Below are 26500 nucleotides of genomic sequence, written 5' to 3' on the forward strand. Positions count from 1 at the left end.
AATATGTACGCACATATTCACTGGTCCTGGGGTTTGAACTTGGACTCATTTGGCTTGCTTGCTCATACCTGGTGCTCTACCAGTTGTACCATATCTTCCAGCCCTGCTTTTTTTTTTTTTTTTTTTGGGTCAGTCATGGAGCCTGAACTCTGGGCCTGGGCACTGTCCCTCAGCTCTTCAGCTAGCACTCTAGCACTTGAACCACAGCACCACTTCTGGCTTTTTGTGCTTATGTGGTGCTGAGGAATCGAACCCAGGGCATCATGCATGCAAGGCAAGCACTCCACCATTGAGCCACCTTCCCAGCCCTCAGCCCTGCTTTTTGCTGACAATTGTGAATCTTGTAAGTTTTTCAGCTGAGGCTGGCTTCAAACTTCAATCTTGGGCTGGGAAGGTAGCTCAGTGGTAGAGCGCTTGCCTTGCATGCATGAGGCCCTGGGTTTGATTCCCCAGCACCACATAAGCAAAAAGAAAAAGAGCCGGAAGTGGCGCTGTGGCTCAAGTGGTAGAGCGCTAGCCTTGAGCTGAAGAGCTGAGGGACAGCGCCCAGGCCCAGAGTTCAGGCCCCACGACCGGAACCCCCCCCCCAAAAAAAAAGGAATCTTAGAGATTGGGAGGAATGGCTGGCAGGCTAGCGGCTGAGCTCAGCACCTCCACTTTGGATCATGATCCAGAAGGTCTAGGTAAGGGAATGGCTTCCCCAGCCTTCTCAGCAGACAAAGGGGGCTTTTGCCCCAATCCTTCCTGGGTCACCCATGTCTGCATTGAGTTCTGACTCTGTTCCATGCCTATCTAGAGACAAGATCAGCCAGGATTTTCTTTCTTTCTTGTTTTTAGGCGGTCATGGGGCTTGAACTCTGGGCTTGAATCTTGTCCCTGAGCTCTTCAGCTCAAGGTGAATGCTCTACCACATGAGCCACAGCACCACTTCCGGTTTTCTGGCGGTTCATTGCAGATAAGAGTCTCACAACTTTCCTGCCCCGGCTGGCTTTGAACCATGATCCCAGCCTCCTGAGTAGCTAGGATGACAGTCATGAGCTACCCATACCCGGCTCAGCCAGGATTATTTTCTGCTTCTAGAAGGGGAAGGCAAGTTGTATCTGAAGATTCAAAGTGGGGAATAGCCTATTTACACAAATGGCCACATGCATGTCAATGTCCACTAAAAACGCTCAAATACCAGCATTTACCTTTCCACTGGTGAGGCTAGCCTTGATCAAAAGAAGCTCAGGTATAGTGCCTAGGCCCTGAGTTCAAGCCCCAGGACTGGCTGTATGTATGTGTGTATATATAAATATATGTATGTATGTATCAAGGCTAGTGCTCTACCACTTGAGCCACAGCGCCACTTCTGGCTTTTTTCTTTCTGCTTATGTGGTGCTGAGGAATCGAACCTAGTGCCTCAAGCATGCAAGGCAAGCACTCTACCACTGAGCCACCTTCCCAGCCCAGCCCGCAGCGATTCTTTTTGTTTTGAGGGTTTGTATACTCTTTGACCTCAAAGTGAATACCTTTTTTATTTGACCTTTGTAAAGGGAGCAGCTCTTCTTGGCCACCATGCCTGGCTTTTTTTTTTTTTTTTTTTTTCCTTTTTGGTGCTGGGGATGGGAGTCAGGGCCTCATGCATGCTAGACAAGAGCTTTACCATGGAACTACACATTCCTAACCCTGTGCACCAGTGTATGTGTGGGTACAGGGGATTGATAAGGGCTTTACACTCAGCTTTTTCACCTGTGGCTGACACTCTACCACTTGAACTAAAGCTTCACTTCTGGCTTTTTGGTGATTAATTTGGAGACAATAGTCACAGACGTTCCTGCCTGGGCTGCCTTTGAGCCATGATGCTCAGATATCCGCCTCCTAAGTAGCTAGGAGCTTGTCTGCATTCTACTTTTTTTTTTTTGGCGAGGGGTGGAGGGGTTTGAGGGGGTGGGGAGGAGGTCTCAGGCCACTGTCCCTGAGCTCTTTCACTCAAGGCTAGCCACACCCTACCACATAGAGCCACAGTGCCACTTCCTTGTGGGTAGAAAGTCTCAAGGACTTTTCCTGGGCTGGCTTTAAACTGTGATCCTTTCATCTCAGCCTCCTGAGTAGCTAGGATTACAGGTGTGAGCCACCAGCACCTGGTGCTTCCATTATTTTTTTTCTTTTGGTGCATACATATACATATATATGTATATGTGTGTGTATATATATACACACATATATATATATATACATATACATATATACATATAGCCAATTCTGGGGCTTGAACTCAGGGCCTAGGCACTGTACCTGAGCTGCTTTTGATCAAGGCTAGCACTTTACCACTTGAGCCACAGCACCATTTCAGGCTTTTTCTGTGTATGTGGTGCTGAGGAATCAAACCCAGGGCTTCATGCCTGCTAGGCAAGCACTCTACCACTGAGCCACCTTCCCAGCCTACCTTTTTTTTAATCTTGGAAGTAAAGCTTTCTGGCAAGGTGACTTCATAGTAGACAGTGTACACTTCCTGTTACAGGACATTAGAAGTATAGAACCTAGGTGCTTATGGATTTGGACCTAAGACTCAGCAGACATAGGTGAGGCTGCAGGATGCTGCACGTGGGGCTTTAAAGGGTTACATTTAGTATCCTGCAGGACGATGCTAATGCGGGGGAGGCGTGGCTCTGCTGGCGTGGGTGCTGCGCGTGCGCAGAGATGTGACCCTCTCGGCTTCCGTAGCCCATCGGATCACGTGGGCGCCTGGCCGTCATGGCTGCTGTCAGAAAGCCCCCGGTGCTGCTCGGACTTCGAGACGCGGCAGTGCGGGACGGCCTCACGGGGCCGAGCGCCTGGACTGCGAGCAAGCTGGGCGGCGTCGCGGTGAGGGCTGGGGCGGGCGCCGGGGGCGGGGGCGCGGGGGGGCCGCGGGCCGCCTCCGAGCGCTGTCTCCCTCCCAGGACGCCCTGCCCGGCGTGGCGGCGCCGAGGCCCGCGTGCGCGCGCTGCGGGCGGCCGCTCGCGCTGCTCGTGCAGCTGTACTGCCCGCTCGAAGGCTCCCCGTTCCACCGGCTCCTGCACGTTTTCGCGTGCGCCCAGCCGACGTGCGCGGACGGCGGGTGAGCGGAGGGCAGGGTCCCCCACCCCGGGGGGCGCTGGGGGCGCGGAGGGCAGGGTCCCCCACCCCCGGGGGGCGCGGGTGAGCGGAGGGCAGGGTCCCCCACCCCCGGGGGGCGGGTGAGCGGGTGAGCGGAGGGCAGGGTCCCCCACCCCCGGGGGGCGCGGGGGGCGCGGAGGGCAGGGTCCCCCACCCCCGGGGGGCGCGGGGGGCGGGTGAGCGGAGGGCAGGGTCCCCCACCCCCGGGGGGCGGGTGAGCGGGTGAGCGGAGGGCAGGGTCCCCCACCCCCGGGGGGCGGGTGAGCGGAGGGCAGGGTCCCCCACCCCCGGGGGGCGGGTGAGCGGGTGAGCGGAGGGCAGGGTCCCCCACCCCCGGGGGGCGGGTGAGCGGGTGAGCGGAGGGCAGGGTCCCCCACCCCCGGGGGCGCCGGGGGCGTGGAGGGCAGGGTCCCCCACCCCCGGGGGGCGCGGGTGAGCGGAGGCAGGGTCTCCCACCCCCGGGGGCGCGGGTGAGCGGAGGGCAGGGTCCCCCACCCCCGGGGGCGCGGGTGAGCGGAGGGCAGGGTCTCCCACCCTCGTGGGGGCGCGGGGTGCGCGAGCTGGGGCAGGGACAGGCCCGGGGACCCAGCCGCGGCCCGGAGCCCTCACCGCTGCCCGTCTTTACCCCGAAGCTGGAAGGTGCTGCGCTCCCAGTGTCTGCAGGTGCTGCGAGAGCAGGAGGCGCCCGAAGCTCAGGTAAAACGGTCGAGACTGGCATGTGCACGTGTGGCTGTCATTTGAGGCTGTTGTTGACCTCTGTTACTGTGTGGGACGAAGCCCGGCTTGATGGTGTACGTCTGTAATACCAGCAACTTGAGACTCAGAAGCAGCAGAGTGACACAGTCAAGGTAGCCAACCTGAGCTGTATAACAAGACCCCGTCTCAAGAAAAAAGAAAACAAGTTCAACGAAATGGGTTCTGAGCTTTTATATTTATTTTTATATTTTATTTTATATTTTATTTTATATTTATATTTATTTATTTATTTGTTTTGAACTCGGCCTAGGCGCTAACCCTCAGCTCTTCGGCTCAAGGCTAGCGCTCTACCACTTGAGCCACAGGGTTTTCTTGTGGTTAACTGGAGATCAGAGTCTCATGGACTTTCCTGCCGAGGCTGGCTTGGAACCGTGATCCTCAGATCTCAGCCTTCTGAGTAGCTAGGATTACAGGAGTGAGCCACCAGCGCCCAGCCTGGAAACTACATTTTACAACTGGCTCGTGTGTCATACTACCTACCTTGCCTGCAGTCAGGAAGCTCAAGAGTAGTTAGGTAAACTGGGGGCCACGCTGGACACCTACTGTGCTTCAGACTTCCCCTTTGCTTCATGGCTTTTGTTGTTGTTTTATTTGTTTTTGGGGGGCGCATGGGGCCTAAGCATGGTCCCTGAGCTTTTCTGCTCAAAACTAGCGCTCTACCACTTTGAGACACCAATCCACTTAGTGTTTCTGGGTGGTTAATTGGAGATGAGAGTCTCACAGACTTTTCTGCCCCACCTGGCTTCAAACCACAATCCTCAGATCTCATTCTCCTGGAGTGGCTCGAGGCAGGAGCCACTGGTTCCCAGCTCATGACATTTCTTTATTCTGTCCTACTTAAGACTCTTGATCATACCTTAAGACCCTAGATGCTAAAGGAGTCTGAAGAATGTAGTTCTTTCCTTCAGTTTCTGCAGTACATGAAGCACAACAAAAAGATTTTAGAACAGATGGTTGAAAACATGATGGGCTACCTAGGCTAGGCTGCCTTCCCTGGAAAGGAAAGCAAGTACTGAAATTACCTACCACATGATAAGAAATAGCTGGAATCCAAGAAGTTGGATTGGGGTTCCCCAGAGGGGAACAGATGGTGTAAAGACAAGGTATAGAGCATGATTGCTCTTTATTTGCTGGTTATCTTTCAGAAACAGGAAAATGGCCTTGCAGCTGAGAACTGGTGTGAAGGTGCAGATGACTGGGGGAGTGACGGTGAGGAGACGCCTGCCCCCCAGCTTCCTTTGGACTTTGGAAAGGATTCCTATTGTGCCAAGGACACCGACTGCACAGTGCAGCTCCAGGGCCTCTGCCTGAAGGACACTAGCGTGGATGCAGCCTGTCCTGCATCTCAGCACAGAGGAATGGCTGTCCCCACTGGAGTGCCACAGTTCCAGCCCTACTACATCTGTGTGGTCGACGAGGAGGACTTTAGAGACTTGGTCAGTCTCGATCATGCCTACAACCTCCTGAGGGACTATGAGCAGCGAGAAGGAATTCATATGGACCAATTGCTTTCCCAAAGGTGAATGGGTGCTGCTGAGGTCAGGGAGGTACCACACACAGCAGGCACCTTAGATTTTGCCTCAGTTCTTAGGGACACTTCAGGACGAACCTATGTGGTATATAGGACCTTTCTGCTTCACTCCTTGGATAAGAAACAGCAACACAGGTGGGCGAGCTCTTACCAGGCAACATGAGTTAGCTTGCAAACACATGACTTTATTGATAACTGCACTCAAGAAAATGAAAGGTGAGACTAGGTACAGTGGCTCACACCTATAATCCCAGAAACTCAGGCGGCAAAGATCAGAACAGTCTCATTTCAAGGCACACCAGGATGAGAATCATCCCAGACAGGTGCTGGTGGTTCATACCTATAATCCTAGCTACTCAGGAGGCTGAGATCTGAGGATCATGGCGTCAAAAGTCCGTGAGACTCTTATCTCCAGAAAACCAGAATTGGTGCCATGGTTCAAAGGGATAGAGTGCTAGCCTAGAGCAAAAAGAGCTCAGGCCCTGAGTTCAAGCCCCTTGACTGACAGAAAAAAAAAAAAGAGTCCATCAACCAATAAAGCTGGGCATGGTAGTGGGCCCTTGTCATTCTAGCTGTTCTTGAAGCTTGCTAAATAAATAGTAGCATCAAGGTCTGGGCTGACCTGGGCAAGAGTGTCAAACACTATCTGAAAATTAGAAGAAAAAAAATAAAAGCCAAAACTCACTACCCCAACCCCATACCATGAGAAAAAAAACGAAACGTCCTTTATCAGAGCTGTTTCACTTGTCAGCTCTTTTCAGAATAGTCTTGGGGCTTGAACTCTGGGCCTGGGCACTGTCCCTCAGCTCTTCAGCTCAAGGCTAGCGCTCTGCCACTTGAGTCACAGCGCCATTTCCGGCTTTTTCTGTTTATGTGGTGCTGAGGAATCGAACCCAGGGCCTCATGCATGCAAGGCAAGCGCTCTACCACTGAGCCACCTTCCCAGCCCCTTCTCAGAATAATGTTAAAGGACATGTTGATGTTTGACAAAAGATTTATGAAAATAATCTATGACTCTGTGGAGACAGTCAACAGACATAATAGCCTGCTACTGTTGAAATTGGTTTGGGAGAATGGCAGGGCTGTACATGTATTTGAGAGATCATTTTTGTGCTTTTTTTTGGGGGGGGGGTCCGGTTGTGGGGCCTGAACTCTGGGCCTGGGTGCTGTCCCTCAGCTCTTCAGCTCAAGGCTAGCGCTCTACCACTTGAGCCACAGCGCCACTTCCAGCTTTTTTACTTTTTGCTTATGTGGTGCTGAGGAATCGAACCCAGGGCCTCAGGCATGCAAGGCAAGCGCTCTACCACTGAGCAACCTTCGCAGCCTTATTTTTGTGCTTTCTTTGTGGTGCTGGGAATTAACACCCAATCTCTTGTATGTGCTAAATACCTGTTCTGCCACTGACTGATCTATACAGCCTTATCCCCTAATCCCTCCTCTGCCCCTCCCTGGGTCCTAGGGCTTGAACTTGGCCTGGGTGCTGACTCAGAGCTGTTTTTTTGCTCAAGGCTGTTGCTCTACAACTTGAAGCACAGTGTCACTTCTGGCTTTTTCTGAGTAGTTGATTGGAGTCTCACAGACTTTCCTGCCTGTGCTGGCTTTGAACCACAATCCTCAGAGCTCAGCCTCCTTAGTAGCTAGGATTACAGATTATGAGCCACCGGCACTCAGCTAATGAATTTCATTTAATTTGTCTGTTTATTTTGGGCAGACTGGGGTTTTGAACTCAGGACCTTGAACCTACTCCACAAGTGTGCTCTCACTTAGCTCTGCCTCCAGCCCCTAAATTCTTTTAAAAGAAAATAATTTTCGCCAGGCTCCCGTGGCTCACACCTGTAATCCTAGCTACTCAGGAGGCTGAGATCTGAGGATCACAATTCAAAGCCAGCCCGGGCAGGAAAGTCCAGGAAACTCTTATCTCCAATAAACCACTAGAAAAACTGGAAGTGGTGCTGTGGCTCAAGTAGTAGAGCGTTCACCTTGAGCTGAAGAGCTGTGGGACTGACTGCCCCCAAGCCCAGAGTTCAAGCTCCACGACCAACAAAAAATAAATAAAGAAAATAATTTTCTACTGGGCAATGGTGACTCAGGCCTGTAATCCCGGCCACTCAGGAGGCTGAGATTTGAGGATCATGATTCAAAGCTACCAGGGCAGGAAACTCTATGAGACCCTTTATCTCCAATTAACCTCCAAAAAACTAGAAGTAGAGACTGGCTCAAATAGTAGTGTGCTTCCCTTGAGAAACAAAGCTAAGGGAGAGTACCCTGGCCCTGAGTTTAAGCCCCAGTCCTGGCACAAAAAAAAAAAAATCTTGTTTGTTCTCCTAAGTATTATAATTCTCTGGCTATTCACACTGAGTGGTTTTTGCTTTTCTCTTTAGTTTTTCTGATGCTGGTGATGAAAAATATGAGAAGACCAAAATTAAAAGTGGCGATCAAATGTTTTACAAATTCATGAAGAGAATTGCTGCTTGTCAGGACCAGATTTTGAGGTAAAGAAAGCAGATTTTCCTTTTTAATAAATATTATTATTGTGGGAGTAATGCATGCTGTAATACAACTGTAATTCCAGCTATTTGGAAGACTGGGGCAGGAGGATCGCTGGAGCCTGGAAATCAGAAGGCAGCCTGCATAATAGAGACTCTTCTCTACCCCGCCCCCCCTCCGCCCCCACCCACCTAGTTCATGGGGCTTGAACTCAGGGCCTAAGCCCTTTTGCTCAAGGCTAGTGCTCTACCACTTTGAGCTACAATTCCACTTCTGGTTTGTGTGTGATTAATTGGAGATTGTCTCATGTGGACTTTTCTGCCTGGGCTGGGTGTGAACGCTGATCCCCATATCTTAGCCTCCTACATAGCTAGGATTACAGGCCTGAACCACCAGCACTCAGCTAAGACCCTGTCTTTAAAAAAAATACAAGAAGTTGTGCTGTGGCTCAAGTGGTAGAATGCTAACCTTGAGCACAAAAACACCAAAAAAACCAAGCTGAGCGCCAGTGGCTTATGCCAGTAATCTTCACTACTTGAGAGTCTGAGATCTGAGAATTCAGGTGCCAGCCTGAGCAGAAAAACCTGGGAGACTCTTATCTCCAGTTACCCAGCTAAAAGCTGGACTGGAAGGATAGCTGAAGTTGGCAGAGTGCCAACTGAGCAAGATAACAAAGACTAGCTGAGTACAGGTGGTTCACGCCTATAATCCTAGCTACTCAGGAGGCAGAGATCTGAGGATCAAGGTTTGAAGTCAGCCTGGGCAGTAAAGTCCATGAGACTCTCCAGTTAACCATCCAAAAGCCCAGAAGCAGAGCTGTGGCTCAAAGTGATAGAGAACTAGCCTTAAGCACTAAGCTCAGGGATAGCACCCAGGCCCTGAGTTCAAGCCCTAGGACTGGCATCAAAATAAAACAAACTATATTGAGATAATTTGAGGGTGGGAGGCTTGGCTTACCCAATGAGCAAAAGCAAGTGTCAGTGAGTTTGAGTCCCTGTCTCGGGGGGGTGGGGTGGGGTGGGGGGGGGAAAGAGGGCTGGGAAGGTAGCTTAGTGATAGAGTGCTTGCCTTGCATGCATGAGGCCCTGGGTTTGATTCCTCAGCACCACATAAGCAAAAAAAGCCAGAAGTGGCGCTGTGGCTCAAGTGGTAGAGCACTAGCCTTGAGCTGAAGAGCTGAGGCACAGCGCCCAGGCCTAGAGTTAAGGCCCCACAACAGAAGAAAAAAAAATTGAGAATGCAGAGAAATTGAGAGTTCAGGCATGCCTTTCAGCTTCCCCTAACAGTTCCATCCTATCTCACCATGTGCAATAATTTAACACCAGGAAGCAAAAACTCCTTTTTTTTCCAGCCCTGGGGCTTGACCTCAGAGCCTGGGTACTGACCATGAGCTTCATTTGCTCTAGGCTAGTACTCCACCACTTGAGCCACAGTGCCACCTCTGGCTTTTTCTGTTTATGTGGTACTAAGGAATTGAACCCAGGCCTTCATGCATGCTGAGCAAGCACTCTACCACTAAGCCATATTCCCAGCCCCCTTTTTTTTTAAATGTTGGTATTGGAACTTGAACTCAGGGTTTTGCATTTGCAGGCAAGTATTTTACATGTGAGCTATGCTTCCTGCCCCTATCTAGTGAGTTTTGTTGTTTTTTTTCCTCAAAATTTTTATTGTGATTAAGTGGTTACATAATTTCCCAAATTTCACAGTATTGTAAGATAGTGATGCTTAGTTAAAGTCACAAACACATTCTAACTTTCATGGAGCAAATTGTCTACCATGGTCTATAACATTTATGAGTTCTATGAGCTTTGCAATACAGTTATTTCTTCCACATTGGGTGATATGTACATTCCTTTTGTTTTGCATAGCATCAGCTGTTCCCTCTTTCCCACTTGTATGCATGTATACATGTATACATGCATGTAACTTGTATGCATGTGGCTCTGATTCAGTGCTCTTCCTTTCTTTTTCCTAGGTATTCCTGGAGTGGAGAGCCACTTTTTCTGTCCTGTCCCACGTCAGGAATCACTGAGGTCCCAGCCTGTGGCCACTGTGGAGGCCCCAGGACATTTGAGTGTCAGCTTATGCCAGCACTGGTCACCATGCTCAACAGTGCTCATTTAGGTAGGAATCTCTTGGGGTTGAAAGACTGATTTTGTTTAATAAAACACCATAGCATGTTGTACAAAATTTGGGAAATTAAATTGTTTTAAGAAATTATTATTTATTTATTTATCTTTTGGCCTGGTTGTGGGGCCTGAACTCTGGGCCTGGGTGCTGTCCCTCAGCTCTTCAACTCAAGGCTGGCACTCTACCACTTGAGCCACAGCGCCACTTCCGGCTTTTTTTTCTGCTTATGTGGTGCTGAGGAATCAAACCCAGGGCCTCAGGCATGCAAGGCTCTACTACTGAGCCAACTTCCCAGCCCTAAGAAATTATTTTTTAGGGGCTGGGAAGGTGGTTCAGTGGTAGAGCGCTTGCCTTGCATGCCTGAGGCCCTGGGTTCGATTCCTCAGCACCACATAAGCAAAAAGAAAAAAGCCGGAAGTGGTGCTGTGACTCAAGTGGTAGAGCGCTAGCCTTGAGTTGAAAAGCTGAGGGACAGCACCCAGGCCCAGAGTTCAGGCCCCACGACTGGACCCAAAAAAAAAAAAGAAAAATTATTTTTTAAAAATTAAGTTGATATACATACCTAAGGGTTACAATTACATAAGTCCGGTAATGAGTACATTTCTTTTTTGGACAATGTCACTCCTTCTCTCTCATACTGTTCCAGTTTTTCCTTCTTGAAGAAATTATTTTTTCTTTTTCTTTTTGTACCCATTCTAGGGCTTGAACTCAGGGTCTGGGCACTGTCCCTGAGTGCTCAAGGCTGGCACTCTGCCACTTCAACCACAGCTCCACTTCTGGCTTTTTTTTTTTTTTTTGAGTTGTTAATTGAAGAATCTCACAGACTTTACTGCTGGGGCTGGCTTTAAACTAAGATCCTCTGATCTCAGCCTCCTGAGTAGTTAGGATTACAGGCATGAGCTACTGGCACCTGACTTTTTTTTTTTTTTGTCGGTCGTGGGGCCTGAACTCTGGGCCTGGGCGATGTCCCTCAATCTTCAGCTCAAGGCCACAGCACCACTTCCAGCTTTTTTCTTTTTGCTGTGGTGCTGAGGAATCGAACCCAGGGCCTCAGGCATGCAAGGCAAGTGCTCTACCACTGAGCCACCTTCCCAGCCTGGTACCTGACTTTTTGTTTTATTTATTTGAAGATTATTTTTTGATTGGTTGAGAGTAGGTCTTGCCATGCTTCCTGGATTTTCTTTGAGGTGATCCCACTTCGGTTTCATTAAACATGTAGGATATACCTCTTGTAAGTGAATTGAGAGTGTGAAAGGTATGAGCCTCCTCATTAGGCTCTGCCATGGGTGATGCAACTGTTGAACTAGATTCTAGAGTTCCAAAATAGCCTCTACAAGTAGTCCTGCCAGCTCCATGTTGGAGGAGGATTGGATTCCTGGAGCTTCTTACTCAGCCATCTTCCAACAGCCTTGCTCCCATGGTTTATTTTTGTTGATTAATCTTGTGTCCTCAAACTGTTCATTTCATCCGATTTTTTTTTTTTTTTTTTTTTTTTGGCCAGTCCAGGGGCTTGAACTCTGGGCCTGGGCACTGTCCCTGAGCTTCTTTTGTACAAGGCTAGCATGCTACCATTTGAGCCACAGAGCCACTTCCAGCCTTTTCTGTTTATGTGTTTCTGAGGAATACAACCCAGGGCTTCATTCCTGCTAGGCCAGCACTCTACACTAAGCCACATTCCCAGCCCTCCCTGAGCTTCTTTTTGCTCAAGGCAGGTATTCTACACTTGATCTGCAGTGTCACTTTCGGCTTCTTTGAGTAGTTGCTGCTAGTTTTTTGTTGTTGTTGTTGTTGTTGTTTTCTCTGGTCAGTGGTGGGGCCTGAACTCTGGGCCTGGGTGCTGTCCCTCAGCTCTTCAGCTCAAGGCTAGCACTTGAGCCACAGCACCACTTCCAGCTTTTTTTTCTGCTTATGTGGTGCTGAGGAATCAAACCCAGGGCCTCATGCATGCAAGGCAAGCGCTCTACCACTGAGCCTTCTAAGCCCCAGTTGCTACTAGTTTTTATCACTGGAGATAAGAATCTCATGGAGTTTCCTGCCTCCAGTTGGCTTTGAACCATGATCCTCAGATCTCAGCCTCCTGAGTAGCTATAATTAACGGATTACCAGCGCCTTGCTTCATTTCATCAGATTTTTTTTGTTGTTGTCAGTCATGGGGCTTGAACTCTGGGCCTGGGCACTGTCCCTCAGCTCTTCAGCTCAAAGCGAGCACTCTACCACTTGAGCCATAGCGCCACATCCGGTTTTCTAGTGGTTTACTGAAGATAAGAGTCTCACAGACTTTCCTGCCCGGGCTGGCTTTGAACTGTAGCTAGGATGACAGGTGTGAGTCACCAGCGCCCAGCCAGAATTTTTTTTTAACCGTACTTTTTTTTGGGGGGGGGGGTCTTTTCTTTTTTTGGTACTGGGCAATCAAACCCAGGACCTACATAGCACTTGCTAGACAAGCACTTTGCCACTGAGCTATATTGATCGCAGCCCATTTCATCAGATTTTGTTTTTATTTTTATTTATTTATTTTATTTATTTATTTTTGGGTCCAGTTGTGGGGCCTGAACTCTGGGCCTGGGCGCTGTCCCTCAGCTCTTCAGCTCAAGGCTAGCGCTCTACCACTTGAGCCACAGAGCCACTTCCAGCTTTTTTTCTTTTTGTATATGTGGTGCTGGGGAATTGAACCCAGGGCCTCATGCATGCAAGGCAAGCGCGCTACCACTGAGCCGCCTTCCCAGCCCCTTCATCAGATTTTTTTTTTTTTTTTTTTTTTTTTTTTGTCGGTCGTGGGGCTTGAACTCCGGGCCTGGGCGCTGTCCCTCAGCTCTTCAGCTCAAAGCGAGCGCTCTACCACTTGAGCTACAGCGCCACTTCCAGTTTTCTGGTGGTTTATTGGAGATAGGAGTCTCACGGTCTCTCCTGCCCGGGCTGGCTTTGAACCGCGATCCTCAGATCTCAGCCTCCTGAGTAGCTAGGATTACAGGCGTGAGCCACCAGCGCCCGGCTCCCTTCATCAGATTTTGAACAGAGATGATTATATGTTATCTGTGTATAAAAATTCTCCTCTTCTGTATGGCTGGGCCTTTTTGTGTTTATTTGTTTGTTTAGACAGGGTTACTTGTTCCTCCTGCCTCCGCTCGAGTGCTGACATTACATGCCTGGCCTTGGCTGCCTTTTTTTTGTGTTTATTTCCTTTCATTTTTCACTATGGCGTTAACTCAAAGTTCTAATACAATCTTAAATTAAATGGGGGAGAGTATGTATCATTGTTACATTTCTGATAACAGGAGTAAAGCTGCTAGTGTTTATCATGAGGTAACCGCCTTAGGTTTTTTTTTTTAAACTTGTAGGCCGGGATGGGAGGGAAAAACTGGGAGAGAACAAAGGAAGGGGTGACATTGTCCAAAAAGAAATTAGTCATTACTTGATTTATGAAATGGTAGCCCCTCTGTATATCACCTTTATAATAATAATTTTAAAATATTTAATAATAAAAATAATTTTATTGTTATTATTAAGGTGTTGTACAGAGGAGCTACCATTTCATAAGTCAGGTAATAATGAGTACTTTTTTTTTTTTGTGGGTCATGGGGCTTGAACTCAGCCTGGGCGCTGTCGCTCAATTCTTCAGCTCAAGGCTAGTGCTCTACCACTTGAGCCATAGTGCCACTTCCGGCTTTTCTGGTGGTTTATTGGAGATAAGAGTCTCATTGACTTTCCTGCCCTGGCTGGCTTAGAACCACGGTTATCAGATTGCAGCCTCCTGAGTAGCTAGGATAACAGGTGTGAGCCACCAGCGCCCAGCTTTCCCCCCCCCCCCCAGTTCTGGGGCTTGAACTCAGGGCCTAGGCACTGTCCCTGAGCTTCTTTTTGCTCAAGGCTAGCACTCTACCATAGTGCCACTTTTGGCTTTTTCTGTTAATGTGGTACTGAGGAATTAAACCCAGGGCTTCATGCATAGTAGGCAAGCACTCTACCACTAAACCACATTCCCAGCTGAGTATATTTCTTTCTTTCTTTCTTTCTTTCTTTTTTTTTTGGGGGGGGGGGAACAATGTTACCCCTTCCTTTACTTTCCCGCCAGTATTGTAGGTTTTTTGTAAAGCTTTTTTATGAGGCTGAAGAAGGGCTTGACTTTGTAGTTTTTTGCATTCCTTTTGTAACAATACAAATATTATGGCTGTGTGTGTGTCAAGGCTGGCTTTGAACGTGAGAACCTGAGATCTACCTGCTTCAGCAGCTTGCTAGCATTACAAGCCTGCACCACTCCTGGCTTCTATGCTTGTTTTGATCCCTGACTTTTAGGTTGTAGATTAATTCTCAAAGTGTGTGATAAAAACTTTTATCATCCACATTTTCCACGTGAGGAGCCAAAGAAAGCTGACAAGCGGGGAGGGAGAACGCTCAGTGGTATCAGAGTGTGTGAACTGACACATTCAAGGCCCAGGCCACAGCTCCACACACCCCTCCCACCTTCCATCCCAAAGTAGAGTGCTGAAGGGAAGTGCTCTGTGAAAAGACAGAACTTGTTTACTAATCATCTACTCTGTTTGGATAGAAGCCTTGAAATGTTTGCATTTGAGATCTTTTCTCTAGATAGTTTGGCTCATTCCAAGAATGCTTTCCCACTTTCTTCCTTTGAGCGAGGCTGATGACTCAGTGCCACTGGGGCTGTGCTGAGGTCTGCCTGTTGCAATCTTGTTCATTTTCCCAGGGTTGGCACAAACCCAGCGGAGTGCAGTGCACACCTGGTAACGTGGAAGTGCTTTCTATCACTGCCCATGCACAGCTAGTGTGTATTCTCCTGCTACTGCCATTTGGATGGAATCCACTTTTGATGTCAGTGGTCACTGTGGGGTAGACTGCAAATACATGGTAGCTGAAAGCAGTAAGCAGTTTATTTGATGGCAGTACTTGGACTTGAACTCAGGGTGTGGGTATTGTCTCTTAGGTTTCCACTTAAGGATAATATTCTACCACTTGAGCTACATATCTCAACTTCTGGCTTTTTGATGGTTAATTAGAGATAAGAGTCTCACGGGCTTTTCTACTTGGAATGGCTTCAAACATCACCCCTTAGATCTCAGTCAGCCTCCTGAGTCACTAAGATTCAATGGATGAGGCACCGGTGCTTAGCATCAATGATTTTTACTTTGTCATTTTTTTCAGCTTTAGTCACCCACATTAGTTTCCTCTACTGAGCCATCTTTCTCCTTGTTCCGACTGCCTTATCTTCCATTGAACACTTAGAGTGCTAAGTATTTCCTATGTGCATTAACTTAGTTCCCTTTACCTTGGTCTTACCTACCATCATGGTAAAGTACTGGCTTTGTCCCTCCCAGTGGCAGAACTGGGACTTGAACCCAGGCCCTCTGCTCCCAAATCAGTATTCAAACCACTAAGTAAACTTTCACATATTGTACCTTTATCTTGAGTGTCTCCTAAGTTTCTCTTTGCCTGAACCCAGAATCTGTTGTGTTTTTCAGGTCTTTGTGTAGAGTTTGGCACAGTTCTGGTCTACACGTGTGAGAAGAGCTGCTGGCCTCAGAATCACCAAACTCCCATGGAAGAGTTTTGTATCATACAGCAAGACCCAGATGAATTCTTATTTAAGTAGAGCATTGCATTTTGTTTATATACATTATTAAAATGTGTGAATTCAGGTGCATTTAAAAAAAAATTTTAGCCAGTAAGCTGTCTGGTTCTTTTTATTTGTACCAGTACTCACACGTATTGAGATCTCACTTGGCTTTTTTGCTCAAGGTTGGCATTCTACCACTTGAACCAAGCCTCCACTCCTGGCTTTTTGCTGATTAATTGGAGATCAAAAAAATCTCACAGACTTTCCTGCCCAGGCTGACTTTGAACTAGTCTCCTCAGATCTCAGCCTCCTGCGTAGCTAGAATGACAGCTCTGAGCCCCTGGCACCTGGCTATACCAGAGCCCTTTGACCTGCTCGCTCTGGGCCTGCAGTGCTGCCCCGTATTTCCCAGCTTGGGTTCACCATCTTCTCCCATTCCTCACCTGCACAGGAACTGACCCTGTGTGGACACTGTCCCTCCTCCTCCACTCTAGTTGCACCTGTCTGTTCTCCTATTGCTTCATTCGGTGTCAGTCGTGGAGCCTCCTTTCTCTGCACCCCTGGACAGCAATACGAAGACATCCCACTCACCAAGTTCAGGCATGCCTCACGCCCAAGTAGGGAGGATTATCATGGGTGGAGCCCTTCTGGGAGTAAGATTAAGGAGAATTACTCATGATCCTGCCCTTGCTGTCCCCACAAACATGGTCAGAAGGGTACTGACTGGAACTTCCCTGGCCAATGAGGTAAAATCCAGGAACACTGGATTTGCAGTACTGAAACAGCACAGAGCTGCAGAGAGCTTTCGTTCCTCCTATTTTCTGTCATGCTGGCAGTGCGACCAGCACTTTTCCTGTGGCGCTTGTACTGTAAGCAGACTGCCAGCCTGCCCAACCAGTTACCCCAACTGCAAAAGAAAGGGATTACGCCGATTCCTAGGGACACTACTCTGGGTTTATTTATGGCCAGAGAGTCCCATCCTCTGATGATAGGATAGAGAAAAGTTGCTGCACAAAATATTTTTATGAATCAAAAGTGGCTATGGGGACACAGTTAGTTACAACACTTCTTATAGGACATTCTGGGTTCCATCCATCATTGTAAAAGAGGGCTGGGGTCCAGTGGCTGAAGCCTGTAATCCTAGCTAACTGGGAAGCTGAGATCTGAGGACTGCAGGGTTTGTTTGTTTGGGTTTTTTTTTTTGGGGGGGGGGTCCCGTTGTGGGGCCTGAACTCTGGGCCTGGGCACTGTCCCTCAGCTCTTCAGCTCAAGGCTAGCGCTCTACCACTTGAGCCACAGCGCCACTTCTGGCTTTTTTTTTCTGCTTATGTGGTGCTGAGGAATCGAACCCAGGGCCTCATGCATGCAAGGCAAGCACTCTACCACTGAGCTACCTTCCCAGCCTCCTGCAGGTTTTTTTATTCTTATTTTTAATTTTATTTTTTGTCAGGCTTGAACTCTCAGCTTAGTTGCTGTCTCTAAGCCCTTTTGCTGAAGGTTAGTGCTCTCCCATTTTGAGCCATAGCTCAACCTTTTCTGGTTTTCTGTTGGTTAAATGGAAATAAGAGTCTCACATACTTTACTGCCTGGAATGTCTTCAAACCACAATCCTCAGAGCTCAGCCTCCTGAGTAGCTAGGATTACATGAGCCACCAATGCCCAGCAAGGATTGCAGAGTGATCTAGCTTGGCCAGAAAAGTGAGACTCTTCCAGAAGAGTTGTAGCTGAGTGGTAGAATGCCAACTTTGAATAGAAAAGCAAAACAAGAGTGTGAGTTCCAATTCAAGCTCCATTATTGGCTTTTTTTCCCCCCAGTCCTGGGGCTTGAACTCAGGGCCTACACACTGTCCCTGAGCTTTTGCTCAAGGCTAGCACTCTACCACTTTGAGCCACAGGGACACTTTTTTTTGTTGTTTATGTGGTACTGAGGACTCAAACCCAGGGCTTCTTGCATGCTACCACTAAGCCACATTCCCAGCCCAAGAAACAGGGTCTTTTTTTTTTTTTTTTGGTCGGTTGTGGGCTTGAACTCTGGGCCTGGATGCTGTCCCTCAGCTCTTCAGCTCAAGCCTAGTATTCTACCACTTGAGCCACAGTACCACTTCCAGTTTTCTGAATGGTTTATTGGAGAAAAGAGTCTCACGGGGAAAAAAAAAGAAAAAAGAAAGAGTCTCACGGACTTTCCTGTCTGGGCTGGCTTTGAATCACGATCTTCAGATCTCAGCATTCTGAGTAGCTACGTGTGCTACCAGTGAGCTACTGGTGCCTGGCTTATAAACTGGGTCTTAATGTGTTGTCCAGGCTGGCCTAGAAAAGAAAAAGGCTATGTTTGAGGTCCTAAGTTCAGCACCCTAGAATAGAATCCAGGACTAGAAAGACAGTAGAATTGGGTTGTCCAGTGAATGGGTTTCCCAGCTTTCACTTATGTCTACTTGTCATGATTCCCTGCAAACAAACTATGTTTAAAATCCTTACCCAGTACACACAGGGCAAACAAACTGGCCTCAAACCAATGGGCTTAGTCAATACAACCCACAGCTCTACTTTTTTATGCTAGTAGCATGGCTTGAACTCAGGGCCTTTGCACTTTCTTACTTTCTTTTCTTTCTTTTTTTTTTTTTTTTTTTTTTTTGCTGGTCCTGGTGCTTGAACTCAGGACCTGAACTCTGTCCCTGAGCCTCTCTGGGCTCAAGGCTAGCACTCTACCACTTGAGCCAAAGCACCACTTCCAGCTTTTTCTGTTTATGTGGTACTAAGGAATCGAACCCAGGGCTTCAAGCATGCTAGGCAAGCACTCTACCACTAAGCCACATTCCCAGCCCCTTGGTGCACTTTCTTAGCATTTTTCATTCAAGGCTGACATTCAATATATTACTTGAGCAGTATCTCCAGGGCTGGCTTTTTGCTGGTTAGTTGGAGGTAAGAGTCTCTCAGAACAGTCTACCCAGGCTGGTTTTGAACTAAGATTCTCAGCTCTCAGCCTCCTGAGAATACAAGCTTGCTTCACCATTCTACCCAGCCTTTCTAAACCTGGTGAGGAGCAGAGGTGGCAAGCAGGAATCTCTGCCATGAGCCTGCCCCCCCCCCCCCAATCGCGATAGATCTGAAAATGTATGGCCAGCTTCAAAACAAAAAGAGGAAAAAGGAAAATTAGTTTCTAGACGAGTTCTTTGTTTGGACAACATTCTTGTTCATTTACATGTGTAAGAGCTCTATGGGTTGGATTGGAATGTGGCTTAGTGGTTGACTGCTTGCCTAGTTAGTATGTACTCCTAGCTCCTCAGGAGGCTGAGATCTGAGGCTTGTGGTTCAAAGCCAGCCCAAAGTCCGTGAGATTTTTTTTTTTGGGTCCGGTCGTGGGGCCTGAACGCTGTCCCTCAGCTCTTCAGCTCAAGGCTAGCTCTCTACCACTTGAGTCACAGCGCCACTTCAGGCTTTTTTCTTTTTGCTTATGTGGTGCTGAGGAATGGAACCCAGGGCCTCAAGCATGCAAGGCAAGCGCTCTACCACTGAGCCACCTTCCCAGCCCCTCCGTGAGATTCTTATCTCCAATGAACCACCAGAAAACCAGCAGTGGAGCTGTGGCTCAAAGTGTGAGGTAGAGAACTAGCTTTGGGCAAAAGACCTTAGGGACAGCGCCCAGACCCTGAGTTCAAACCCCACGACCGAGTAGGGAAAAAAAAGTACTCCTTACCTGACTTATGAAACAGTGACCGCCCCGTGCATCACCTCTATAACAACATTTTTTATTCTTTGTTGGTGATGGGGCTTGAACTCTGGGCCTGGACATCTTCCCTGAGCTCTTCAGCTCCAGCCAGGAGCCACAGCGCCACTTCCGGTGTTCTGGTGGTTTATTGGAGATCAGTCTCACGGACTTTCCTGCCCGGGCTGGCTTTGAACCGCGATCCTCAGATCTCAGCCTCCTGAGTAGCAGGGATGACAGGCGTGAGCCACCGACGCCGCGCAATAACCACAATTGTTTGTAAATTTAAAAAAAGTACAAACTGGACCACGTCGGAAGAGTCCCGGGTCTCCCTCGACCAAAGCGGGGCGGCCCCGCCCCTTCGCCCGTCCCACTTCCGCCGCCTAGTGGCCGCAGTGCGCAGAAGCGGAAGTGGCATCGCCCTTCCCCCACCAGCTTCCGGCGGCGGCGGCGACGGCGGCGGCTACGTTCTCCCGCCTCCGCCTCGGTCCTCCCGCCTCCCGCCTCCCGCCTCCGTCGAGGCTCGTGGACGTCCCGCCATGGCCCTGTCGTCGCGGGGGCTGTCCCGGGAGCTGGCTGAGGCGGTAGCCGGAGGCCGTGTGTTGGTGGTGGGCGCCGGCGGCATCGGCTGCGAGCTCCTCAAGAACCTGGTGCTCACCGGCTTCTCCCACATTGATCTGGTGAGGGGCCCCGGGCGCGCGCGGGCTGAATGGCGGGCGGGCCGCCGAGGGCGGGGGCCGGGGGGGGCGTCTGGCCTGGAGCGGTGGGGAGGGGGCCCCAGAGGGAAGGCGCTTGGGGGGGTATGGGACGGTCCCCCGGGGACTCCGGAATCCTGCGGGTCCAAGTCCACAGGGCAGTTTCTTGCGGGGGTCGGGGTGGGTCCCCACGGCGCCGGGGCCTGGTCCGCTTCCAGCTGGGCGACCCCCCACTCTCGACTTGGCCGTCCCCAAATTGATGAGCTGCGTCCGCAGGACGGATGCCACCCAGGGCTCTTTTCATTTGCACACAGCCTCCTCCCACCACCACCACCACCCCCGCCCCAGGCGAGCGGGTGTCCCTTCGTGGACGTGGAGACTTTTGTTCATTCACAGCTTTCCCTCCCCCTCCCCAACTCCAAAATACCGACCCCTCCCCGAGTTGAGCGGCGAGACACTTGGATCTGGTAAACAGCCCCGTTAACTCGTGTAAACTTTGCCACTGTCGGGTGGGCGCGCGTCGTCGCATTTTATTTTGAACAGATGAGCAAAGTGAGATGCTATGGGGTGTAGTAGACTTAACTCTGGGTGCACAAAACAAGTGGCAAGAGGCCCCTGGGACTCGGTGCCCCTCTCCTTTGCGTGTACCTCGTGTATGTTATGAAAAGATAGTAGAATTTTGCTAGACAAGGATGGAGGCAGGGAGGAGCGAGGAGCGAGGTGGAGGCCAGCGTGGGCTAAGTAAGGGGATGCATGCATCCGCATGCATGAAAGCAGCCTCGAAAGAAAAAAGGAGGGTGTTCACTTTTGCCTCATTATGCAATCACAGGATGCCACTTGTAATTTTAAATCAAGTTGGTTGTGGGCTTTTTGTTGTGTTGTTTTGGCCCTTCGTGGGGCTTGAAGTCAGGGCGCCTAGGCTCTATCCCAGAGCCTCTTTGTGTTCGAAGCTAGCCCTCTACCACTTGTGCCACAGTCCCACTTCTGGCTTTTTCTGAGTTTATTAGACAAAAGAGTCTCACAGACTTTCGTGCCCTAGCTGGCTTTGAACCTGGATCATCATATCGACCTTTTAGTAACTAGTATTATGCATGCCCTGCTGACTGCAGGCCTAAGTTGTTTCCTAGTTGCTAAACTACCTGGAACTTGGATGATAGTGTCTTGTGGGGGGGGGGAGGCATGTAATGGAAATGGGGTAAAGCAAGTAGAGTTGCAGATGGGACAGCTGGAGAGATTAGAGGGAAGAATTTCACAGACCCTTTGGTTAGTCTTCACATTTCACATTCCATTTCTGCACTAGAGTCCGATGTGTTGTTAATTACTATTATTAACTTAAAAGAACGAATTTGTAGTAGATGGGAGTAGTGAATTTGGGCTGGGAGACTTACATGGTTTCCTGGGGCTTGGCAGGCCAATCAATCCTGTAATCCTGGAAACCTGGCCCACAGAGTAACATTCTGCCCTAAAAAAAAAAAAAAAAAAAAAAAAGCCTGGCCCTGGTGGCTCACGCCTGTAATCCTAGCTACTCAGGAGACTGAGATCTGAGGATCTCTGTTCAAAGCCAGCCCTGGCAGAAAAGTCCAGGAGACTCTTTTTTTTTTTTTTTTTTTGTCGGTCGTGGGGCTTGAACTCTGGGCCTCGGCGCTGTCCCTCAGCTCTTCAGCTCAAGGCGAGCACTTTATCACTTGAGCTACAGCGCCACTTCCGGTTTCCTGGTGGTTTATTGGAGATAGGAGTCTCACGGTCTCTCCTGCCCGGGCTGGCTTTGAACCGCGATCCTCAGATCTCAGCCTCCTGAGTAGCTAGGATTACAGGCGTGAGCCACCAGCGCCCGGCTTCCAGGAGACTCTTATCTCCAATAAGCCACTAGAAAACCAGAAGTGGCACTATGGCTCATGTGATAGAGCGCTAGCCTTGAGCTGAAGAGCTGAGGGACAGTGCCCAGGCCAGAGTTCAAGCCACATGACCAACAAAAAAAAAAAAAGGCAACAGAAAAATAGTATTAAAAAAATCATAGTTCATTTGGGAATGATGAATCAGGGTTTAGTTGCTTTTTTGTTTGTTTATTTGTTTGTTGGCCAGTCTTGGAGTTTAAACTCAGGGCCTGGGCTCTGTCCCTGAGCCTCTTTGTGCTTAAGACTAGTGTTCTACCCCTTGAGACACTTTTTAATTGTTTGTTGGGGGGGCTTGCACTCTGGGCCTGGTGCTATACCTCAGCTCTTCAGGTCAAGGTGAGCCCTCTACCACTTGAGCCACAGCGCCACTTCCAGTTTTCTAGTGGCTTATTGGAGATAAGATTCTCAAGGACTTTCCTGCCCGGGCTGGCTTTGAACAGTGATCCTCGGATCTCAGCTTCCTGAGTAGCTAGGATTACAGGCGTGAGCCAGTGGCGCCCAGCTATCCTATGTTATTTGAAAGGGATTGGAAATGGCTCTCCCCCCCCCCCTTTATTTTAAGTAGCACTTAGGTAAGATGTACATTTCTTTCTCCCCCCTTCCTCCCCCCCCCCCCCCCGCCCTGACTTTTTCTGTTTATGCAGTACTGAGGAATCAAACCCAGAACTTGCATGCATGCTAGGAAAGCACTCTACCACTAAGCCACATTCCCGGTCCATACATGTTATTTTTTTAAAAACCATAATGTAGAAAAATTCCTTTAAAGGCACCAAAATTTAATAAATATATTGTATTTATTTGCTACAAGTCTTCTTAGTATATGGTTTAGAATTTTTTTTTTTTTGGTTGGTCGTGGGACTTGAACTTGGCTTGGGCACTGTCTCTGTGCTCTTCAGCTCAAGGTGAGTGCTCTACCGCTTGAGCCACAGTACCACTTCTGGTTTTCTACTGGTTTATTGGAGATAAGAGTCTCATGGACTTTCATGCTCGGGCTGGCTTTGAACCGTGATCCTGAGTAGCTAGGATTACAGTAGCTAGAATTCTTTATTTTTTATTTATTTGTTTCCAGACCTGGGTCTTGAACCCAGGGCCTGGGCATGTCTCTCAGCTTTTTTTGCACAAGGCTAGCAGTCTACTACTTGAACCACAGCACTAGTTCTGGCTTTTTCTGTTTATGTGTTACTGAAGAATCGAACCCAGTGCTTCATGCATGCTAGGCAAGCACTGTACCACTAAGCCACATTCCCAGCTTATGGTTTAGAATTCTTATTTTGTTGTTGGTGATGGTGGTCGTGGGGATTGAACCTTGGACCTGGACACTGTCCTTCAGCTCTTCATTTCAAGGATAGTGCTCTACCACTTGAGCCCTAGTACCACTTCCGGTTTTCTGATAGTTAGAGTTTCACTGACTTTCCTGCCTGAACTGGCTTTGAACTTTGATCCTTAGATCTCAGCCTCCTGAGTAGCTAGGATTACTGTCATGAGCTACTGGCATCAACTTGGTTTAGAATTCTTTTTTTGGTCAGTCGTGGGGCTTGAACTCTGGGACTGGGCACTGTCCCTCAGCTCTTCAGCTCAAGGCTAGCCCTCTACCTCTTTTTTTTTTTTTTTTTTTGGTCCGGTCGTGGGGACTGAACTCTGGGCCTGGACACTGTCCCTCAGCTTTTTCAGCTCAAGGCTAGCGCTCTACCACCTGAGCCACAGCACCACTTCCGGCTTTTTACTTTTTGCTTATGTGGGGCTGAGGAATCGAACCCAGGGCCTCATGTATGCAAGGCAAGCGCTCTACCACTGAGCCACCTTCCCAGCCCCGCCCTCTACCTCTTGAGCCACAGTGCCACTTTCAGTTTTATAATGGTTCATTGGAGATAAGACTCTCATGGACTTTCCTGCTCAGGCTGGCTTTGAACCGAGATCCTCAGATCTCAGCTTCCTGAGTAGCTAGGATTACAGGTGTGAGCCACTGGTGCCCGGCTAAATTTGTTTATTTTTTAATCATTTAAAAAAGTTTGGAAAGTTGGGGCTGGGAAGGTGGCTCAGTGGTAGAGCGCTTGCCTTGCATGCTCAAGGCCCTGGGTTCGATTCCTCAGCACCACGTAAGCAAAAAGAAAAAGCCGGAAGTGGCGCTGTGGCTCAAGTGGTAGAGCGCTAGCCTTGAGCTGAAGAGCTCAGGGACAGCGCCCAGGCCCAGAGTTCAAGGCCCCACGACCGGACCCAAAAAAAAAAAAAAAAGTTTGGAAAGTTGTTATGTCGAAAACGAACTTTAGGGGCTGGGAAGGTGGCTCAGTGGTAGAGCACTTGCCTTGCATGCATGAGGCCCTAGGTTCGATTCCTCAGCACCACATAAGCAAAAAGAAAAAAGCCGGAGGTGGTGCTGTGGCTCAAGTGGTAGAGCGCTAGCCTTGAGCTGAAGAGCTGAGGGACAGTGCCCAGGCCCAGAGTTCAGGCCCCACCACCGGACCCCCCCTCCCCCCCCAAAAAAAAAAAAAACAAAAAACAAACTTTACAACTTTGGTGGGGGAGGGGTGGTTATTGGGTGGGGGATGGGGGGAGGATGGGAAGGGAAAGCAAAGGAGGAGGCTACAATGCTTGATAAGAAATGTACTCGTTATCTTGCCCATGTAATTGTAACCCCTCTGTAGAGTGTTTTCACAATTAAAAAAAAAAATTTTGGCAAGTTGAAGAAGCATTTCCCCCCACTACTCAAAAAGTTCTAGGTTCTGGATGCTCTGAACAGGTATTCAAACATCCCAGATCATTTGTGATTTATGTGGCGTTTATGCATTTATAGATTGATCTGGATACAATCGATGTCAGCAACCTCAACCGGCAGTTTTTGTTTCAAAAGAGACATGTCGGAAGATCAAAGGCACAGGTAACTTTCTTACACATTTCTATAATCTTTGCATGCTTTTTTTTTTTTTTTTTTTTTTTGGGTCCGGTCATGGGGCCTGAACTCTGGGCCTGTGCGCTGTCCCTCAGCTCTTCAGCTCAAGGCTAGCACTCTACCACTTGAGCCACAGCACCACTTCCGGCTTTTTTCTTATGTGGTGCTGAGGAATTGAACCCAGGGCCTCATGCATGCAAGGCAAGTGCTCTACCACTGAGCCACCTTCGCAGCTCCTGCATGCTTTTCATTTATGATACCTGATGTATCTGACCTGTGGGAGGGAGAAAAGTGGCTGAAACTAGCTCTTTAGCTGAGGAATTGTGAAAAAGAAAAAAGACTGGAGAGGAGTGCTTTGTTTTTGTTTTACAAAGGAAATTGAAGTCCTTTTCTTAATTCTTAATTTTTTAGTTGGTTATGAGGTTTGAACTCAGAGCCTGGTCAGTGTCCCTGAGCTTTTCTGTTCAAAACTAGAACTCTAGGGCTGGCAAGGTGGCTCAGGTGGTAGAGTGCTAGTCTTGAGCAAAAGAGGCTCAGGGTCAGTGCCCAGGCCCTGAGTTCAAGCACCAGGATTGGCACACACACACCAAAAAAAAATACTAGAACTCTACCACTTTGAGCTACAGCTCTATTTCCAGTTTTCTGGTAGTTAATTGGAAATAAGACTCTCATGAACTTTCTGCCCAGGCTTTCTTCAAATTGTGATCCTCAGATCTCAGCCTCCTGAGTGACTAGAATTACAGCTGTGAGCCACCAGCACCTGACAGTATTTAAATATATACTTGTACTTTGAGTCTGGCGATTTGCCTACAGCCTAGAGTTTGGCTTCAGTGTAGTTCAAGAAGGTATAACCTTGATTGATTATTTGTAATTTGGGGGCTTAAAAGACTTTTCCCCTTGTGACTGATTTTCAGTATTTCTTCCTCATTTTTTTGCATTTGACTCCCTTCTCCAGTCTTTCTCTGGTGACCGCCTTTCTTCTGTCTCCATAGTTTGTTTTTTGGTCCGGTCGCGGGGCCTGAACTCTGGGCCTGAGTGCTGCCCCTCAGCTCTTCAGCTCAAGGCTAGCCCTCTACCACTTGAGCCACAGTGCCACTTCTGGCTTTTTCTGCTTATGTGGTGCTGAGGAATCGAACCCAGGGCCTCATGCATGCAAGGCAAGCGCTCTACCACTGAGCCACCTTCCCAGCCCCTGTCACCATAGTTTGTATGTGGATGTTTACTCTTTTCTCAGGCTCTTAAATTAATGGCTATTGCACTTCATTGTTGCATTTTATTTTATTTAATTTTTTATTAATTCTTTAATGTGTGGTGTGGTGCTGTGGATTGGTCCTACCACTGACTTACAGCCTTGACCCCCAGTTTGTTTTTTGCTGAAGTTTGTCATTCATTTAGAAGAGTTTATGATGGGGTGTAGGGTGAACCCCCATTATTTTGTAAATAGATGGGTAGCTTAATGGAATTGGGTCACATTTTTTTTTGTTTGGGTTTTTTTTTTTTAACTGTATTTTTTTTGTCTTTTTTTTTTTTGGTACTGGGGATCGAACCCAGGACGTTGCACTTGCTAGGCAAGCGCTTTGCCACCGAGCTACATCCCAGCCCTTGGGTCACATTTTTTTTTTTTTTTTTTTTTTGTCGGTCGTGGGGCTTGAACTCCGGGCCTGGGCGCTGTCCTTCAGCTCTTCAGCTCAAGGCGAGCGCTCTACCACTTGAGCTACAGCGCCACT

General features: G+C 48.7%; 2 protein-coding genes across 4 annotated transcripts in view; both read left to right on the forward strand.

Annotated features, from left to right (window-relative positions):
* Positions 1–2727: 2727 nt before the first annotated feature.
* Pdcd2l (programmed cell death 2 like) lies at positions 2728–15699 on the forward strand. The gene is made up of 7 exons (XM_069998582.1): positions 2728–2847; positions 2925–3082; positions 3753–3816; positions 5022–5395; positions 7789–7899; positions 9870–10018; positions 15499–15699. The coding sequence occupies exons 1-7, from the start codon at positions 2737–2739 to the stop codon at positions 15627–15629; spliced, it is 1098 nt and encodes a 365-aa protein (XP_069854683.1). The 5' UTR covers positions 2728–2736; the 3' UTR covers positions 15630–15699.
* A 4055-nt stretch (positions 15700–19754) lies between these two features.
* Positions 19755–26500, forward strand: part of Uba2 (ubiquitin like modifier activating enzyme 2) — a 31595-nt gene continuing 24849 nt past the window's right edge. For all 3 annotated transcript variants that reach the window (XM_069998584.1, XM_069998583.1, XM_069998585.1), the window contains exons 1-2: positions 19755–19976; positions 24678–24761. In XM_069998584.1, coding sequence (XP_069854685.1) covers positions 19836–19976; positions 24678–24761 — 225 coding nt within the window. In that variant the 5' untranslated portion in view covers positions 19755–19835. The remainder of the gene's footprint in view (positions 19977–24677; positions 24762–26500) is intronic.

This window comes from Dipodomys merriami, unplaced genomic scaffold (assembly GCF_024711535.1).
Source record: "Dipodomys merriami isolate MVZ:Mamm:240054 unplaced genomic scaffold, mDipMer1.0.p SCAF_52, whole genome shotgun sequence".
Lineage (NCBI taxonomy): Eukaryota > Metazoa > Chordata > Mammalia > Rodentia > Heteromyidae > Dipodomys > Dipodomys merriami.

Coding starts and splice junctions, on each gene's coding strand:
- Pdcd2l (XM_069998582.1), top strand. CDS start 2,737: ATGGCTGCTGTCAGAAAGCCCCCGGTGCTGCTCGGACTTCGAGACGCG. Junction 2,848..2,924: donor GCAAGCTGGGCGGCGTCGCG/GTGAGGGCTGGG, acceptor TCTCCCTCCCAG/GACGCCCTGCCCGGCGTGGC. Junction 3,817..5,021: donor AGGAGGCGCCCGAAGCTCAG/GTAAAACGGTCG, acceptor GTTATCTTTCAG/AAACAGGAAAATGGCCTTGC.